The 20,510-nt window shown below is 35.2% G+C and overlaps 1 protein-coding gene across 4 annotated transcripts in view; it reads right to left on the reverse strand.

Moving 5' to 3' along the window:
- Nucleotides 1-20,510, reverse strand: part of LOC150099712 (uncharacterized) — a 140,510-nt gene that overhangs the window by 90,959 nt on the left and 29,041 nt on the right. For all 4 annotated transcript variants that reach the window (XM_090403853.1, XM_090403852.1, XM_090403851.1 and 1 more), the window contains exons 3-4: nucleotides 14,088-14,271; nucleotides 5,534-5,703 (exon numbers count right to left, since the gene is read on the reverse strand). In XM_090403853.1, coding sequence (XP_090259979.1) covers nucleotides 5,534-5,703; nucleotides 14,088-14,271 — 354 coding nt within the window. The remainder of the gene's footprint in view (nucleotides 1-5,533; nucleotides 5,704-14,087; nucleotides 14,272-20,510) is intronic.

The raw sequence follows: 20,510 nt of genomic DNA on the forward strand, positions 1-20,510 counted from the left end.
TTTTCATGCCACTTTTATCATCTTTAATTCCTTTTACAGCACTCTTTCCTCCATTGCTGAGCTTTTTCAACAGCCTCCAGAATATTTTGCCACCTTCTTGATATTTATTTTCTATGTTCTTACCAAAGTTTTCCCAAGACTTTTGTTTAGCTAGTTTTACACAGTGTTTAACTTTCTTACATTTGTCTCTGTATTCTCTAAGAGCACAAGCTGACTTACTTACCAGGAACTTTTGATATGCATTCTTCTTTTCCTTCACTGCCTCTTTAACTTCCTGTGTCCACCATGGAGTTCTGATTTTTCTATCCTTGCAGACAACCTCGCCACATGCCTCTCTGGCTGAATTGATGTTTTCTTCAGGATTTGCCATGGACTCTCCAAGGTTTGGTTCCGGTTCTCAAACTCTTTCATTTTTTCTTGAATAATGTTTGTGTATTTTAGTCTACAGCTCACATCTGAGAGCTGCTCAACTTTTATTATCTTTAAAACTTTCTTACATGTTTTTCTTTTCTGTATGAAATTCAATTTTATCCTGCTCAAGACGAAATGATGATCACCTCCAACTGCAAATCCACTGTATATTCTGGTGTCCGACACCAAGGAGAAAACATCAACAATAACATAGTCAATGAGAATTTTCTTATTCCTTGTCTCTTCTCTCCATGTGAATATGTGCACAATTTTATGTTGGAACATGGTGTTAGTAATAACCAGTCCATGTCCGGAGCAGAAATCCAACAGCTATTTGTCGTTATTATTAGCTTTGCTATTTTCTCAAAATTTTCCCAAAATATTTTTGTATGTCTGACAATCATTTCCTACTCTGCTATTTAGATCCCCAACAAGGACCAACTTTTCCTTTTTCATTGTGTCAGTTGCTATCTCTAAAACCTCAAAAAAATTCCTCCACTTCTACTTTAGTAGAATCTTCTGTGAGACCATAGGTGCAAATAAGTCTCATTGTCCAGTTTCCCATTCTGATATTTGCCCACATCACTCTACTTGAGACTGCCTGCCATTCAAGAAGATAAGCCTTGTATTTATTGTTGAATATTATGGCTACTCCTTTCCCTTCATTGTCATTGCCTGAATATAACATTTTGTATTTATTGCTCAGAAAGATCTCACCAGTTTTTGTCTTTTTTGTTTCAGTCACCCCTATTATGTCGATCTGGTACTTATCCAATTCCTCAGCTAGCTCCATTTCTTTGCCATTCAGGCTTCTTATGTTGAGTTGTGGTGTGTTTTAGGATTTGTTCCAGTAGCTGACTTTTTGCTGTTTGCCCTGGTTCCCTGGCGAAAAAACAACGGGGACCTTGTTTAACCAGGCGATGCCCCAGCCGGCATGAAATTCTGTCATGTTGTACCATCATTTTATATTTGGTTGAAGCCAATAAGAATTTGGTTGGCTAAATCCCAAATTGCCAGCCCACCCTCATTCATTCAGTATCCAGGTAGATACCTAACAGGGTGCACCACAAGAAGGTGAGGATTGGACATTAAGTCAGCAGCTCTGGTCAGTTTTCCACATTCCTTTAAAGGCTATGTGGGTCTCATCTCAGTTATACAGCTCTGACCCTTAAGCACCCCAGGCATAAAGATTTGGAGATGATATTGGATATGGAGCTGAAGCTGAGAAGGAAAGTTACAAAAGTGGAAAAAATAGATCAAAGGATCACTTGGATTATAGTTTGGTGTGCTTTAATGCATTAAAGTACACTGAAAATAGAGATATGAAAGTTAGTATCCCTCTTAATAAGGCTTTGATATTATCTGGAATACTGCCTATATCTGATCTCTACAGTTTCTTGGTGATGGGAGAGTGGTGGAGTGGCCTGGTTTGGCTGAGTGGTTAGCATATCTGCTCTCCAACCAACAGGCTGTGGGTTCAAATCATAATTGACAAATTATAATTGTCTTTAGGTGAGAGATGAACTTCATTACCGGGTGCAAGACCACATCCCTGCTTAATGGAGGCCTGAAGTAGCTTGAAAAAGGTCCATGTTTGGTCCCTAGAGCAGGGTTTCTGGACTAAAAAAAAAAAGTCCTTAGTCCACTTATATGTACAAATGCATTCTAGGTTTACAGTAAGCTTTTATATGAATGGGAGGTACATAAAAAGCAGATCTGGACAAAATGATAGGTCTCTGGCATGATGGCTATGAGAACGAAGTGAAGTTTTGTAGGTTACAAAATTTGCTTGATGGATAGAAAAGAAGAGGATATGGTATAAACATATGCTATTAAAGGAGTTTAACAGGAGAGATTATTATTATTATGGGCTACTCAATGCAGTCCTTCGACACATCGAGGGAGGCCCTAAACATCATGCCAAGCACTATCCAACATTTGCACAGCATATATCATACTTTGCTTTGAACTCATTCACAGTAATGGCACCCACAACAAACTCTGGCAACCTATTCCACTCATTTACCACTCTCCAAGCAAAAAATCTAATTCTAACACCCTTCATAATTACACTCTTGCACAGTTTCCAAGGCTAGTCCCTAGTTCTCGCACCACCAGACCCTGTTCTGGAAAATTTCATTTGTATTAATCTGGTAAAAACCCTTCAGTAATTTGTATGTCTCAATCATATCAGCCCTTTTCCACCTCTCAACCAGTTTCTGTAACCCACAAATCTTTAACTGTCCTCATAAGGTTCATTCCATAGACCTACTACCATCTTAGTCACTCACCTCTGGATCCTCTCCACCTCTTCCTCATTGCCAAGAAACCCAGGTGACCAGATCTGCATGAAGTAGTCGAGATGGAGGCTTATCAAGGCTCAATAAAGAGGACTAATAACCTGTTTGTCATGGTATTCTAACAAAGTATTTCACTAACACTCCCAAATCTCTGGCTTTGTCAATTTCCTGGAGCACAGTTCCATTAATGTGGCATACAGCTGGGAATCTTTTCACCCCAAAATGCATAACCTTACATTTTGTCATAATAAACTAACATCCATTCTCCTTTGCCCAGACTACCAGTCTATCCAAATCATCCTGCAAAATTTTAACATAATCTGCATTAACTATTGCTTTATCCAATTTTCTATCATCAGCAAACAATGGACTTAGATTTTTCCTATATCATTAATGTACAAATTAGACAATAGCAGCACAAGAACAGAGTCCTGTGGCATGCCACCAGTCACAGGACTTCTTCTGGACTCTACTGCTGAATAAACTATTCTCTGGTATATCTCCATCAACCATCCTCTTATCCTCACCAATCCTATATCTATCCTCATGTGCTGTGGTTTACTGATTAGAATTCCATGTGGTATCCTATCAAAGGCTTTTGCAAAGTCCAGCAGTATCACTGTAAATCCATCATTACCTTTGTACAACTCAGCTGTCATCATTGTACTATAAAACATGAGCAAGTTACTGAGGGATGACCTACCCTTCACAAAACCATGTTGTCTCCCCCCCCACACACACACAGTATCCCATTTCCATCTATCTATTCCTGTATTTTGCTCTTGATTAACATCTCCAATACCTTGATAATGACTCCTGATATGCTTATCAGTCAGTAATTTGTTGCATCAGTCTTGGAGCCTCCTTTATGCAATGGAACTATTTTCCCCATCCTTCCAGCCCTTTAGGACTAAAAGTTTCATAAATGTGGTATACAACTAGTAATCTTTTCATCTCAAAATGCATAACCTTACACTTTGTCACATTAAACAGACATTGATTCACCTTTGCCCAGATTGCTAGTCTATCATGAGAAGAAAGAAGATGCAGAAGAAATTTTTCAATGCATGATAAGATGGGAGAAAGAAGAAGGCTCATCCGTAGAAGTTGTGTAAAAGTGTGGTTAGCAATGGCTTGATAACTAGATCTATTGCTTGGAGGGCGGTGAATGAGTTAAATGGATTGCCAGAGGTAGTTGTGAATGCTTTGTCAACAAATGACTTTAAGGAAAGATAATGGAGAGCACGACATCTCACAGTGTCTTCAAAATTCCACAGAGATGAAGTCTGAAGAGTATACAGGGGGGTCCTCGAGTTACGTCGGAGATCTGTTCCTATGGACCGATGTAAGGCAATTTTCAATGCAAGTCGGAATTACCATAGCCTAAGTTACTTACCTAACCTAAAACACCCTAAAGTCATACGTATATATCAAGAAACAGAACTAGGCCATAGGAAAATGAAAGGGAGAAGAACATAATTTCACCTTTTCTTGAATTAACATGAGGCTAATTGGGATACAGCATTAATGCTGGTCTTCCGGCCAAAGAACAAGACGTCTTTACATCTCAATCATGAGCCTACTACGCTTTTTCGTAATCACAGTCGATTTCATGGGTGCCAATCCTTTCACGTGTTCAAGGATGCGAACTTTATCCTTGATAATAGTCCCGACTGTGATACGACTTAAGTTCAACGTGCAGCCGACATTCGTTGGCATTTCTCCCTTTTTTGCCCTTTTAATAATGTCTAATTTCACTTCTAATGTAATGGCTTTCCTTTTCTTCGACACACTGCCATTGGAAGAGTCTGCCTTACGTTTGGGAGCCATATTGAAGGGTAAAAAGTTACAAAAAAACACAAACATAAAAGTGAGAGCGCATGTAAACAAAGCACGCGGTACCCAAAGAGCGTGTGCTGGGACTCAAGCGATGCCACCTCTCCCAAACAAATGGCGCGTAATGGCGTATTCTTCCGCCGCGCTCACAAACAAGTTCGCCTGTGACGTTTGAATTTTACATCGCACTGCTTCAAGTCGAAATTTATTTTTTAAATTATTCATGAGATTACCACCGTAAAGTCGAAATGACACATGTTAAGTATCCCCTGTAGTTAGTAAAGGCACTAGCTTGTGATATCTTAATTTAAGAACATCTATTTAAAAAGTTAATGCATGTGCACGTCTGTCCTATTTCAACTAGGAGGTGTCACAATAGCAATAGTTTCAATTCAACAACAAAATTCAGATGTTTTATAATATGTAAAAACTGAATCAATGATTCATGTGCAGCAAGAATTTATGTGAATACTTTAAGCTAATCTATTTGATATTGTATCAAAAGTAGGTCTACAGGAACTGAAAACTTTGGATGCTTATTTCCTGAAAACAGATTTTTTATGACAATCCCATCCATAAAAAGTTGTACACCTATAGCTCATTAGTGCCGTGAACAGATTAAATGTTGGATAATCTAGGAACCTTGTTCTAGAGACCCAACATAATTATTTTTGAACCATTTTAGACCTCCAATAAGCAAGGCAATTAGCTGATTTCTGCTTGGTGTTCTTGCACACTAAGCAAAAATTAGCTAATACCTAAAAGACATTTATAAATATCCATGGCACAGTACAATTCAAACCTATAGACTGCAGAATAGATATGCTATCCACCCAGCCAATCAAGGTAAGTTCATATTATCTCATATATACACAGTTGGCATCATATTCCATCAAGTTTGAGTACATTACAAATATTTTATCAGTTTTTATCAATAAGTCTGACAACAGGGATGTGCAATTTAAAAAGAATGAAACATTACCTACCATCTACTTTCTCCAGTTTACTTAATGTCAGACCAATGGGATTAAATCTGTGAGGGGAACGTGTAGCAAATACACCAACACGAGCACCATGCAACCGAGGCGGCTGAACTTTGGCCTTTTTAAACTTCTCATTTCCATTTGCAGAATTTTTATGGAAAATAAATATTAACCTAAATAAAAAAAAATCATATAATTTGTAAAAGTATGATATAATCAAAATCACAATGAATCTGTTTATAACTTGCAGCAATAAATTTTAAAGTTTAATACTTATATATTACAAAACCAGAAATATAACATGTCTAATGTTTAAAGGTACCTGTGGCATGACTATAAACAATAAATTACATGATAACCACAGTAATTAACTTTAATGAAATGAAAGTACAGATATTTTGTATGAAATAACAGCACATTATCAGTGCGTAGAAACAAGCAAATCGAAGAAACAGGAATAAAAGGTACAACAGCAGTCGGTGGTTTACCAATTAAAAACTGTTGCCACATGCTAGAAATTAATATTAATAAATAATATTATTAAAAACTATTTTTGATGATTACATAAAATAAGAATCTCTCAAACTTTTTTTTTTGGGGGGGGGGGGGGGGTGAGAGAATTGATCCGATTCAGATTTGGTTGATGTAAAAGGGCTTTGCAACTTTCTTTGAAAAGGCGTTCATATTTAAACCTGCTTCTATGGAGAAGATGAGCTGCATCCCACTGGATACTGTGTTTACTGTCAATATTATGTTGTGCCAGACCAGACTTTTGAGGTTTCATGTATTCAATATTGATGATCATCAATATTATATCAAATGTTTTTCATGTTAATGAAGGTTGATCTAGCGATTTCTATCCTTAATATTTCCTTATCACACTTTCCATTCACTGTAATTAGTTGGTCCAAATATATATAACTCTCTACTTGATCTAAGGTATTTCCTCTGATCTTAATATTTATATCAGGTATTTTCCCTTTTTTTTTCTTGTTACCAGCATGGTTTTGGTTTTTTCGAAGTTGAAATTAAGTCCATATTTTTCACTTAGTTTCAGCATCTCTTCTAGTAGGTTTCGAACATCTTTTTTATTTTCAGCCAGCAGTACCATATCATCTGTATATCTTAAGTTGTTTATATTTCTGCTTCCTATGCTGACTCCTTTAAATTCTTCTAATTGCTGGAAGATATTTTCAGTATAGAGGTTAAACAATATAGAAGAAAGAACACAACCTTGTCTGACACCCTTCTTTACTGGGAATTCTTCCCAAGTTTCTCCTGATATTTTTATTCAAGCACCCAATATAGATTATCAGTAATTTGGTATCTTTACTATCTACCTCTAATTTTTTGAGCATTCTATTAGTTGTTCATGTTATATATTGCCAAAGACCTTTGTGTTTAGTCAATAAAACATAAGTAGACTATGTTCTGCTTCTGCAAATATCTTTCTATAATAGTTCTAATGTTGAAGAGTCCTTCTCTAGTTCCTTCATTTTCCTGAAAACCAGACTGTGTTTCATTAATTTTCAATTTGGTTTTATGTTTATTTCTTTCTAGCATGATATATAACATAACTTTTGCTATCTGACTGATTGTTCTGCACTCTTCACACTTGTCTTAGATTTTTTAGGTATTGGTAGGAATGTCGAGTGCTTAAAATCTTTTGGCAGGTGTCCAGTTTCATATATTTTGTTACATATGTCAGTCAGTGATCTTATAGCCTTATCATTTAAAGCCTTTAGATGTTCTGCCATAATTCCATCCATTCCTGGAGTTTTCCCAGATTTCAATTTCCTAATGGCATTTGTTACTTCCCAGGTAAGACTAGTAAGCCCCCCTCCAAATTTTCTTGCAACAGCTTATCTATTCTATCATGATTGTAGAGTTCCTTTGAATACTTTACCCACCTATCCCTTATTTTGTCTTTCTCCATTAGGATGTTTCCACTGGCATCATCAATGCAATGAGAACCTACCCTTTTCCAAGATTTGTTAGTTAGCTCCCTAACTTTTTCATGGTGTTCTCTGGTTTTGTGCTTTTTGTCCAAAAGCTCAATTTCCTTGCATTTGTTGTTGAGCCATAGTTCCTTTGCAATCCTACATTCTTTCCTGATCTCCTTGTTTAAGTTCTTGTATTCAGGACAATTTTTGTGTTTCTTTCTTTCCTCCATCATTTTCAGTATCTTGTTGTTCATCCAGGGTTTATTCATCTTCTTCTCAAATTTAAAATTTTTTGTTTTACTGCCTTTTTTATGTCCTCTTTAAATTTCTGCCATCTATCCTCAATCTCATCTTTAGGGTATGGATACTTGGTAGAATCAGGAACGTTAATAGCAGTGGATTGTGCCAGTTCCTTTAAAAATTTATCTTGTATGTTTCATTGTTTTCTTTAATTTTATTGATACTTTAATGACCACAGGGTTGTAGTTTGATCCAATATCAGCCCCTGGGTATGTTCTGGATTGTAAGATGTTATTCTGGAATCTTTTTTTTTAATCATTATATAGTCAATCTGGTTCCTATAGCTGTCCAGGGCTTTCCATGTGTAAAGTCTTCTAGGAGGTTGGCTAAACAAAGTATTTATTATTACCAGATCATTTTCTTCAGAGAACTGTATTAATCTTTCTCCTCTTGGATTTCTATGCCCCAGGCCTTGGTTTCCCATGCAGGAAGAGATCTTTTCTGAGCCTACTTTACAATAGTTATGTCATCTGCTTTTGCATTGCTAAGTGCATTTTGAATGCTTTCATACAAATTAAGAATTATAGACACGTAAACACAAGATTATTTTAATATTTGCCAAATATTTCAGTCTGAAAATAACAGACTATCTTCAGTGGCTACATAGGAACAGTTTTTAACAAGGTGGAATACCAACAATTGATCATTCAAAAGTAGAACGAGCCGCGTGATGTTACATTGCTAAGTATTAAAGAGAGGAAAAATTTCATCAGAGTGATGATTAAACTATAGGTATTAATTCACAATTTCATGTAATAATCTTAATTTATAAATAACATTAGACTAAAGTAGGTATTACAAGTCTCAATTTAAAAAAAAAATTAAAAAATTAATGTGCTATCCTGATTAAACTTTCCCATATTTTTGATAAGGAAATACAGTCATTTCGATTCAAGTTAGGGCATTGAAGTAAGGCCTCAGCACTTTCTTTAAATAGGCATTCAAATTTATAGCGACATCTATGTAAGTACAAATGCTACTCCATTCCTATGACTGTCTCTGCATTATTATTTTTCCACTATTACTCCATTTGACTTCACTGATACCAGCAATGTAGATTTTAATGATTTTTTTTTTTTAAAATAGGATAACAAACATTGTATCAGTAGCTGAACCATATAAAAAAAATTAAGATGTTAGAAAGATTAAGTGTATTAAATTAATGTGTAAGTGTGGCTAATTTGAGATGTGGTTATTTAAACAGAATGGAGAATAAAATATTAGCAAAACAGACTTTCAGGTGAAAGTGGAAAAAAAAAGCTGTAAAGACAGATAAGCACTAACCAAATAGAAAGCCCAACAAATTCAGAAACATTCAGAAAATAATAAAACTATATAAATTCAGGGGGGAAAAAAAAAACAGGAAACTTTTGACATCTTGTTTATGTTAGACCATCACAGTATCCTATACATTCCAGGAAATGATGTTGGAAAAATTACATAAACGTATCCTATGATGAGTCTTTTGATTCCATTAATAATAATAATAAACTGCTTAAGATACCACAGGTTATAGCTTTTTTTTTTTTTTTTTTGCACATTCCATCCATATAAGGATGTAAATCTATTGTATATTTAGTACCATGGATAGCCTAAGGATTAGATAATTCAGGAACCTTGGTACAGAAACCAAAGAGTGCTTTTACTTTTTAAAGCCACTTTAGACTTCTAGTAAGCAGGACGTTGGTTTCACAGTGAACAATGAAAATCACAGCTAAAAACTTTTGCTAACATCCATGCCACAGTAAGATAATATCAAAGCCATATGTTTCAATAAGAAAAGACTGTGAGTAGGCATATTTAAATAAATTATAATACCGGAATAAACCCATGTAAAATATTATTTTATTAGTATAATTTTCGCCTAAGTATCAAAGGCATCTTCCATACGTGTAAAAAGCTAATCGAACAATAACTGACAATGCGCCACCTAATAGCTAATGCAAAATAACTAAAAAGGGTCATGAAATTTCCTTAAGTGCTAAGACTATTTTACATGAGTTTATTCTGGTATTATAATTCATTTAAACATCAAAGCCACAGCCTGTTGGAGAATAGATGCAGTTAGCCAACCAAGCCAGAAAATACATTACTAACTGATAATTATAAAAATCAAGTGGTTATTAAATCCAGCATTATTTTAAAGCCAAATACAGAAACTATAAAAGTTTTGGATGAAATTTGACCAGAGAACTAACAGGAATACACTCGCTGACATTTACAAGTTGCCCTAGCCGGACCTTATAGGAGACATGATCGCTATGCCCAAGCGTCCATATATTTGCCTCCTATTGGTCCATTTTGATAAGGTTTCACTGGTCTGGCAGCTGTTTCAAACTGGTCTCAAATTTAGATTTGAGATTTAATATCCACTTGATTTTTATAATATGTGCATCGCCGAAGCGAAGCCTTTTGACTCTTTATTTTAGTAAATACTTTTCTGCACCGACCTACAGTACCATTAGTACTATCTATAGACAGAAGCATTCCATTTCTGCAGAGACAGAAAGACCCTATTAGTAATCATTTTAAATAAATAGAAACCACAGTCCTTGGGGAACACTTTGCAATTAAGGCTATTCCAGAAAATATGGGTCGATGGAATAAAAGAGAAACAGATGAAGCAGGATTGGTGGGTTTTCAGATGAACAGTAAAAAGATGTTAGACAACTGTTACTTGTGTTATAACAAGTTTAGTGCAAAGTGAAGAAAAGACAGATGCCTGTTCAGTGGAACGGCACCAACAGAATTATCTGTAGAAAGCCATATGCAAGATAGCAATTAAAATGAGTCTGCAAGAGAGGAATCATCAATCAGCCAAAATTCCCTCCTCAGGAGAGGATCAACAATTTTTAGGAAGATTTGGGATTTGTACAGAGCTGAATTGGTAAAAATTAGTGTCTGGAGTAGAAATGGATACCAAGATTTTAATGTGAGTGAATGTAATGTGCTTGTGTCAGAAAGAGTATAAGTTGGCTCAGTAAAGAAATATTGCACATCTAAGTATCACCAAAAGTAAGGTAAACTGAAGTGAGATCTTTCTTATGAAAAATAAGACATGACTGCATTCTGGCAACACTAAGGATCATTAACTTGTCCCAACCCTACAGGAGAATGACAAGAATATCAGTGTTTAACATATTAATTATTGAAAATCTTGAAGCTCAGGTGATATGAGTACTGTAAGGTTTATCTTATGGACTATATTAATGTTGACAGTTTTATCTTCAGACATATCATAAAGAGTGAGAAAGTGAAAATAGTAAGTATATTATCTCGATTTGATGCATAGGCTGTGTAGAAGAAATGGATGGGAGTTTTTGGATGTGTGGAGTAAGTCTGAAGGAAGATTAGATTTGTATAAGAGGGACAGCCTACGTCTGAATACTTTTGGTATCAGGAGTCTTGAAAAACTAATGACTGGTATGAGATCTAGCACAGAGAGTCAGGGAAAAACTAAATTACAATGGGAGGGAATGGTGAGAATATGAGTATAAGAGCGACAATGTTATATAATTGTGCTAAGAATGGGAATTATCATGAAAACGATTACGAGGAAAGAACAATTTCGACTTAGCGTTCATCCAGTTTGGACCCATCAAAAATGTGCAAAGTTGTCTACATGTATAAGGCACTAGAGAAGACTAGAGTAGAGATCTACAAGTTGTCCAAATGTGTCATGCAGACTGCAGACAAGAGAATACGAAAGAACACGCAGGTAGATTATTGTGTCTATTGTGTCTATGCATGAATGCTAGAAGATAAAGGAATTGTTGCTTTGATTAATATGTTGGGACCTCAGATTGTAGGCATTAGTGAGACCTGGCTATCAGAATCAGACATACTAACTGGTATAGAGTGTAAAGGGCACAGTATTTTTAGGAAGGATAGACAGGATAGGAGATGAGGGTTGGTAAGGTGTGGGTGGGGGACAGTGTTTGAACCGATTTTAACTTATGGATCTCAGAGCTGGGTTGGAAATAAAATGCCTTATCAAAGGCTGAGGACAACAGATGTGAGAGTTCTGAGGAAAATCAGGAGAGTGAACAGATAGCATAAATTGCAGAATCATATTAAAAATAAAGATATCAAGATGGAATCTGACACTGTTACCATTCAGAAATGTGTGAGCAGAGCTAACCTCAGGTGGCACACTTAAACAGAATCGAAGAGGAAAGATTAGCAAAGTAAAGGAAATTAGTAATAATGTAAACTTAATCATGTAGTAATAACATTATCTTAGTGCACCCCTTGTACTGAAATTGGATTAGATGATGATGCCGATGCAGATCATACCAGGCACCTTAACTGTCATTGTCCAACTTACACTCTGTATGATTTCTTCTACCACAAAGGTAACATGTATTGTACTGTGAAGCCTGATGTTCTTTGCCAGAGCATGCCAAATCTTCCAGCTCTTTTATAACTTCTCTTAGCTTAAGATTTCCAAATCTCATTATGTATCATTCATGTGCTGTCTCTACCACTGTGAAACTCACTCTTATCTCTTTGATTCTTTTCCTTGTAGCTTTGATTTCCTGCAGTTCAGCTACCCAACAATGAAGTCATCTTCCTTGGTCATTTTTAATATCCACAACTCCAAATGGTTCACTTTTTCCTGTTCTAATGACTAAATTGGCAGAGAAACTAGAATATATGTTGTAAGAAAAACTTGATGCAAGTAATCTATCTACCAATCAGAATACCAGAAAATCCTTTTCACTCACCCAACACACTAAATCTTTTTTCACTTTGTAATCAAGTGAATATGAAAGAATACTTTGTTGCACTAAATATTTTCTTAAAGAGCTCTCCTTTGAAGTAAGGCCACCTCTGTTATGGTCACCTCTTTTCTCAGTAACGCAGACCATAATTTTGGGCAGAGTCATCTCTAGTGCAGATATCATCACCTTATTTGTCCATCCCTCAGCCATCAAATGAGATAAACTCCAGGAGTTTACCTCTTTCCATGGTCGAATTAAAGTTTTCCATTCTTCAGATATATTACTGCAGTACAATCAAAATTCCTACCCAATCCTAACTTTGGTTTTCTAACATGTGCTAGAATTTTTGCTAAATGCAGAACACTTGTCTGTTGACAAGTGGCTTGCTTGTCCTGTGCAAAGGCCACTGGATGTAATTTCTCTTCATCTATGTTTCCACATTTCTCATCCAGATGGCACTAAAAGAAAAGTAAACTTTCTGATGTCATTTTTCTTTGCAACTCCTACTCATATGAATGATGCACTGCCTTTCACCAGAAATTTATCCAAAGAATCTTCAATGCCCTCTTAGTTGGAAGGACTGGGGTTCAAATCTTATCTACAATGTGAAGAACTTTTACAATGATTTTTCAAAGGTAAGTAAGACCTCTTTTTCTACACATTCTCACTATCATCTCATTCATTATCACTGCTCTTCTCTTCCACCACTCCACTTTATCATATTAGTGACTGAGATTAAGGAGATGTATGACAGGTATTATGTCAATAACACCTAGCCTAAGACTCCTGCAGTGAGTCTTTAAGGTCTCCATGAAGGTCTCCATGAATATAGTGTATGATGTAGGATACCCAGGTATCCTACATCGTACACTACCTCCACGAGAGAGCTAAATACAATACACATTGATATGCTCATTAGCAGAACACTATTGCATGGTGCTGCTCATTTGATATATTCAGGATGGCAGGCTGCATTATTTACCATCTTAGAAATTATGGAAACAATCCATGGGCCTCACATACTAACAATCTATTTCTAGTCACAGGTTTGCTATTAACTAGATGTTTTCTCTGATTTTGTGTGTGTGTGTGTGTGTGTGCGTGCGCACGCACGTGCATGTGTGCTCCAGCAGGGTAAAAGTTTTCATATTTGTACTGGCATTCAGATGCTAATTATCATGGCATGCTCAAAGTCACTTAGGTCACTGTTAAACCCATTATTGCATCAAATCATGTATTCTATCTCTTCACATTTATTTACCTAATGCCAATGATGGCTTGAATCAGAATGTTTGGAATAATGGCCAAAACAATCTATGAGGCCAGCATAATTATGTCTATTAATTGTATGTGTTGTTCTGACCAGCTTATTTGTTTTCTGGGATGAAAAACCCTACCATCTCTATATGAGACCAGCTAACTCACCCTTCAAGTGAAAAGCTGTTATAAACATTCCTGCATTGTACACAGGATTCAAATACAAGTCTTTCTAACCAAAGGACATGGATAATGATGACCTAATAAACTGGCTAGTCAATTTAAAATGAACATTCGATATACATTTATAAATACATATATCATTGTACATACCACAGATGAGAAAATCCAGATATTCCAGCAAGTGTATGCTCAGGATTAGAAAAAATACTTTTTCTTATTTTTAGTTGTGCTCTGCTTAAACCACATATAGCAGCTTGGCGAGGTGTTGCATTTTTTGTGGCAAAACATGTCTGGATATATCCTATAGGTTGCATCTTCCAAATATCTTGGATATCTTGAAAAAGTTAATATATACATATTTAAAACATTTAAAGATTTGAAATTATATTCACAAAATCTTTTAACTTCATCAAATTAATTTCCACTCTTCAGTTAATGCCAATAAATAAATATTAAACAATAAAAATAAATGAAAGAAAATCACAGCTAGCTACTGTGTGTGTGTGAAAGACTCCCACTCATGAAAAGTTGTAAACCTAAGGTACATTAGCACCATGGGCAGGCTAGGGATTTTTTTTTTTTTTTTATTTATTAATTTTTATAATTTCTTTGCATTTTTTATTCATTTTTACATAATCTGAAAACCTTATTCTAGAGACCAAACAAGAAACTTCAGGCCTCCAATAAGCAGGCACTGATCTCACACACCAGGTGAAAAGTTATTGACCACCTAAAGGCAATCAGAATCATCCATGCTCAAGGTGTGGTATTCAAACTCACAGCCTGTTGGTTGGAGTGCAGACATACTAAATACTTGAGTAACCAAGCTCGCATTTTCAGTTATGCCAAAATGCCAACATTTTCCTGAAACTTTTTTCAAATCATTTCAGGATTCTAATAAGCAGAGTAGTTGTCTCGCACCAGGCAATGAAAGTGATCCACCACCTCAAGACATTCCCAAGCATCCATACAAAAAAGATTTAAACCCACAGCCCGTTGGATGGAGAGTTAGTATGCTATTCAGTCAGCCAACCAAGTTGGCAATGATATGCACAAGGATCTATTTTGGAAATGGCTCTATTTTGACATTCGACTTATTTTCAATGATACTGCATATCTGAAAGGGGATATTCAACTATATGCTTATGATGCCAAGTTAAAGAAAGTTATATGTGATGTCAATGTCAGTTCCCTCCAGCAAGATTAAAATAAGCTTGTAGTTCAGATGGCAAAAAGTGTAAATTGCCATTTTAATGTCATTACATAAATTATAAATAGGAATGCAGAATTCTACCTTAGAATAGATATACACTATAAACTGACAATTATATAAAGGAAGAAATAGATGCATTTTATGAAACATTAGATCAACTATAATCTTCCTGCTTTGTCTAAATCTTATTTTATATAGGCTTTAAAATGTCGACTGCTGCCATTTGTTACATTCTACTATCATATTTGCTCATACTCTGCAGTTTAACAAATTTGTTTTTTGACTGCACCAATTAGACTACCATATTGAATGTGAGACTGTAAGATTCTAAGCTGAAGACAAAGCAGATATCGTTCTTATTCACCAATAACTTTAATCTTTACTTTAGATCCATTGTGACTTGAACTTAATCACTTAATCTAAGATAGATACTCAACTTTTCATTACTCAATCACATTCATGTTCAAATTTTTGGGGATAGTGCATAGACAAAATCAGTCCAATGTGTTGTTCACAAACCATTTAATTAAATCAAGAATTCTTATTACAATGTTCGATCCACATTAGCATATTTATACAATTGAATCACAATTCATAGTTGCTTACAAATGTTTCTAAATTAGGTTTAGTTCTTCTACATTTCTACTCTTAAAACCTAAATACAATTTAATACATCCTACTAGTCATTCTTATACAATTTGAAAGCAAACTCAATATTAACTTATGATACTTCATACAGTACTCTTCTTACTCTTATAATATTAACTTACACAATCTTATTGTAATTATTTATGTCATCACAATTGACTATGAACAGATACACACTTGATGTGAATTTGTTCGGAATTATTACATAACTAAGTACTTATGAGTTGCAATCTTCACAATACTCTCATTCAGTACTGTCCATTACACAATTCTTCTGTCCACACGATGGTGCTCCTTTTTTCTTTCTGCTGGCTCATTCATGATCTCCTGCTAATTTTTCTTCTTTGTCTGAGTCAGTGATAATTCTGTATCCTCTTGAACCCTTAATTCGACAACATGGCAGCAACAATGGACATATGATGAGTGGTTCCTGTGCCTGCAAGGATTCCTTTTCATGCAGCAATGGACAGCTCTCTTCTAACGAGGCAGTCCAATGATTGACAGCAAACTTCTCATGGCGATGGACAAAGGGAATGGACTAAACTTTTGGACATAAGATGCTTCTCTTTCAATGACCGACAGTGGACCCAGATAAGAGAAGGCAGAATCCCAAGATGAAGTACTTGTCACTACAGCTTATAAAGGTCTGGACTTCACACTATATGCATGTGTGCATCTCTCGAAACTTCCATATATGGTCATGCATTGACATCTGGACATGATGACGTCACATTTCACATGTTTTTTGAAATTCCCATATATGGACATGTATTAACATTGGTACATGATGACGCCACACTTCATATGTTACAATAGTTTAACAAAAATTCATAATTAAATTATTACATACAAAAGGATTTATAGTAATAATACAAACAATGACAGCTTTGTGTATAATTTCCTTAGAAAAACTTGTAACATGATAAATTATTTATCATGTGAGATTTTACACAACTACTAAATAGCATGACACATTCTTTACAATTTTGATGGAAGACTTTAATGCTAAAGTGGGTGAAAACAAAGCACATCTAGCAGCATCTGGAAAAAACACTTCCTAAAACCAGAGAAATGAAAATGGAGAAAGATTGATAGAATTGGCCAAAAGCAGACAACTCTACCTAATGAATACCTTCTTCAAAAAAAAGGAAGAATTGGAAATGGACATGCAGAAGTGCAAATGGAAGGGAGTTTAATGAAATAGACTATATTTTAACCAACAGAAAATATACCATCTAAGATGCAGATATAACAAATAGATTCAATACAGACAGTAACTATAGATTTAAGAGATCACTGATGACACCATCCTCTACCAGTTGTTTTTGAGGTCCAGGACAGCAGATGTAAAAAATATTGCTTTTTTCTATTGAGCATTTGTTTTGCCAGGGCAATCAGTTCTTGTGCCACTTCACTGCCACAAAGATCCTCTCATTCAATCTTTTTTGATAGTGGTATTACCCATTTTAAGATAGCTCTGAATGAACTTGAACCAGAGCAGGGACTGTGGATTATTAAAAAATCCCTCAAGAATTTGGGTTTTTATCTTGTGATAGAAAATATGACTTGAGACCATCAAATATTTCAATCTTTCTTTTCACAGCAGGCAGTATGGAAAACAACTTTGTCTTCACACTTCCTAAAACTTGCTTGTATTCTGCTTCAACAAAACTGCAGAAGGAATTCAGTGCCTCAACTCTAATAGGGAGAGTATGAAAATGTTATAACACTGTGTTAATAATTGATTCCGCATCAACTGGCAATATATCTGCACTTGTTTGCAAAGCATTATGCATGATATGAGAAGCATAGCCAACTACTAAAACATTAATTTCAGGCAGGCAGTATGGAAAGTCACTTTGTCTTCACACTTCCTAAAACTTGCTTGTATTCCGCTTCAACAAAACTGCAGAAGGAATTCATTGCCTCAACTCTAATAATTGTCACCACAAACTGTTATCTTGTTGGTTAATTTATATTTCTCCAATATGGATAGAATGTGACCCATTAATATCCCAGACATTTCTCCAACAAGATTCTGAAATTCCAACAATTTCACTCTATTCCTCTTGATAGTATAAAATACCTAACCAAAACTGAACCAACTTCAAGCTTGAGTGATTTGATGAATCTACCATAACAGATACATATTTTGCCTCACTTAAGTCACATATCATTCAGGAAATGCAAAAGAAGACAGTACATTCATTACTATACTTTCAGATTTTGTTCTTCTGCATGTGAATCTTTTAGAAAATAAATTTCACATGATGGTAGATGTGCAATGTGCTGAACTATACAAATGCTTATGTATGATGGAAGTTTTTTTCACTTGCTATGTTACCAATTATATATTTGGTTTAATCCTTTATCCAAGTGTAAGCAAACCAAGTTTGTGCCTGAAGTATTTTCAGGACTGGGGCAACTCGTGGTAAAGGCGGAGTAAGTTCTGATCACTTGCCTTAGTATCTCCCATAATGCAAAGCACCTCTTCTTGCGGACATGTGCCGGTCTGGGTAGTGGCCCTTCCCTTAAAGCATAGCATTATACATGTCCGCAAGGAGATATGGGAGATATTAAGGCAAGTGATCAGAACTTACTCCATCTTTACCACGAGTTGCCCCAGTCCTGAAAATACTTCAGGCACAAACTTGGTTTGCTTACACTTGGATAAGGAATTAAACCAAATATATAATGGCTCATATATGATATGGAAAACTGGATGTTTCTGTTCACCATTTACATCTTGTTGTTTCATCATGAAAGTTAGTTTATGGCTTGTTTTTTATGGCCTGCATAAAACTTTACCACTAATGTTATGACTTTCAAAAGAGAATCCTTGTCTGTGAAACTACACTTTCACCTTGGACATTTTCCAACCTAACAAACTGAATTTGAAACTCAGATTTCAAAATCATTGAAAAGACAAATGAATACCAAAAACCCTTAGTTTTTGGGTTTCAAACCCTTAGGTCTGGACTTTATTGATTTTGAAAGGACATGTGATTCAATCTCAAGGAATTTTTTTAAAAAATGTATATTAATACATTTAATCATATCTTAATACATCTTAGTCACATATATAAAAATTCAACTGCCTTTAGAAAATTAGGAACAAATGTGGAACTTCCTATTAAAAAAATAATAAAAAAAATAAAAAAAGGATAGGATAGGATAGACAAGGAGATGCCATTTCAGAAAAATTATTTGGAGCAGCTCTAGAAGAAGCTTTTAAAAATATGGAATGAAAAAGTAGCGGAATTATAGTAAATAGGAAAGAACTAAATCACCTATAATTTGTTCATGATATTCTTTTAGGAAACCATACAGAAGAACTGCAACAAACAATCAATGAATTGAATGCAGAAAGTTTACATAAGAAAAATACATACGAAACAAAAATAATGTATAATAAATACATCACTAAAAAAAAAAAAAAAAGCCAATACATATGGAACACTGGGAAATTGATACAATAACTTCCTATGTTTATCTAAAAAAAGATCACAGCAAGGAGGCTGTAAAGAAGAAATTGTATGAAGAATTCAACTCGGTTGGATAGCCTTTGGAAAACACGATACACTCAAAGGAGACATCCAATCTGCTTTAAAAATATTCGACAGTTGTATACTTCTGGGTTATGACATATGGAAGTGAAATGTGGACTTTGACTAAAAAATTGACTCAAGTCGAGGACTATCCAGAGGGAAATGGAAAGATAAGTACTTGGTATTACTGTTCAAGATCGAAAGCACAATATCAGAGCTCAGACCAGGGTGATACCCAGAGATGGAAAAGAGAGCTAGGAAGACTATAATGGGAGATAGTGGGAGGATGTGATTAAAGAAATGGCTGGAACTCAGTAGCATAGAAAGCTCAAGAGAAGACAGAAAATGGCTGACAATACAATGATGATGAAGTCCATTACACTTGTGGAACACTGTCGAAGGAAGCAGATGAAATTCAGTACTTAGGAGCAACAGCTGACAAGGACCTGTGAAGTTGAAGGGGGGGGGGGGGAATATAAAAGTCAAAGCCTGCATGCCATACTGTTAATACATAAAAGGGATGCTAAAAAGTGAAGATTATTATGCTTTAAATATCAAAATGGTAACCAAGTTTGTTCTTAGTAAATACTATTAATGATTTTGGACAAACTATTTAATTCATCTGAAATATACCTACCTTAAAATATTTCAAATGGAGTCAGAAATCACTCAAAGTATAAGAAATGTGTAACTTAATTAATCAAATATTACCAGTAATAATATTTCCTGAGCACAAATTTGGTTAGGATTTTGACAATTGAAGTACTAATTTCCCATGTTAGCATTTTTCTTATTACTTTAAATTTTTCAGGAAATGACAAAGTATGCTAAAATATTAATTAAAAAACTTTAATCAATACCTTTTCCAATATTTCAGCAATGTTACATCGCCATCTTCTGGGAACAATAGGACCTAAGACCTAGAGTCCTAAAGGTGCCCCCTCCCCCCCATATAGCATATCCAGACAGTAGGTTTTTATGGGGCTGAGTTTAACTGTCTGGCTACGTTACGTGGATGATGTGTTCGCTAATTGGCAAGATGGCTTAGATACTCTACAACTTCTTAACACACTTAATCAACACCCAAAATCCAGTTCCCTTGGATAAAGAAAACAATAACAGTCTCCCTTTTCTAGACACTCTGATTACACACCAGCCTGATGG

The sequence above is a fragment of the Typopeltis vanoorti genome, chromosome 14 (assembly GCF_054136105.1).
Source record: "Typopeltis vanoorti isolate ZY-2024b chromosome 14, IOZ_Tvanoo_1.0, whole genome shotgun sequence".
NCBI lineage: Eukaryota > Metazoa > Arthropoda > Arachnida > Uropygi > Thelyphonidae > Typopeltis > Typopeltis vanoorti.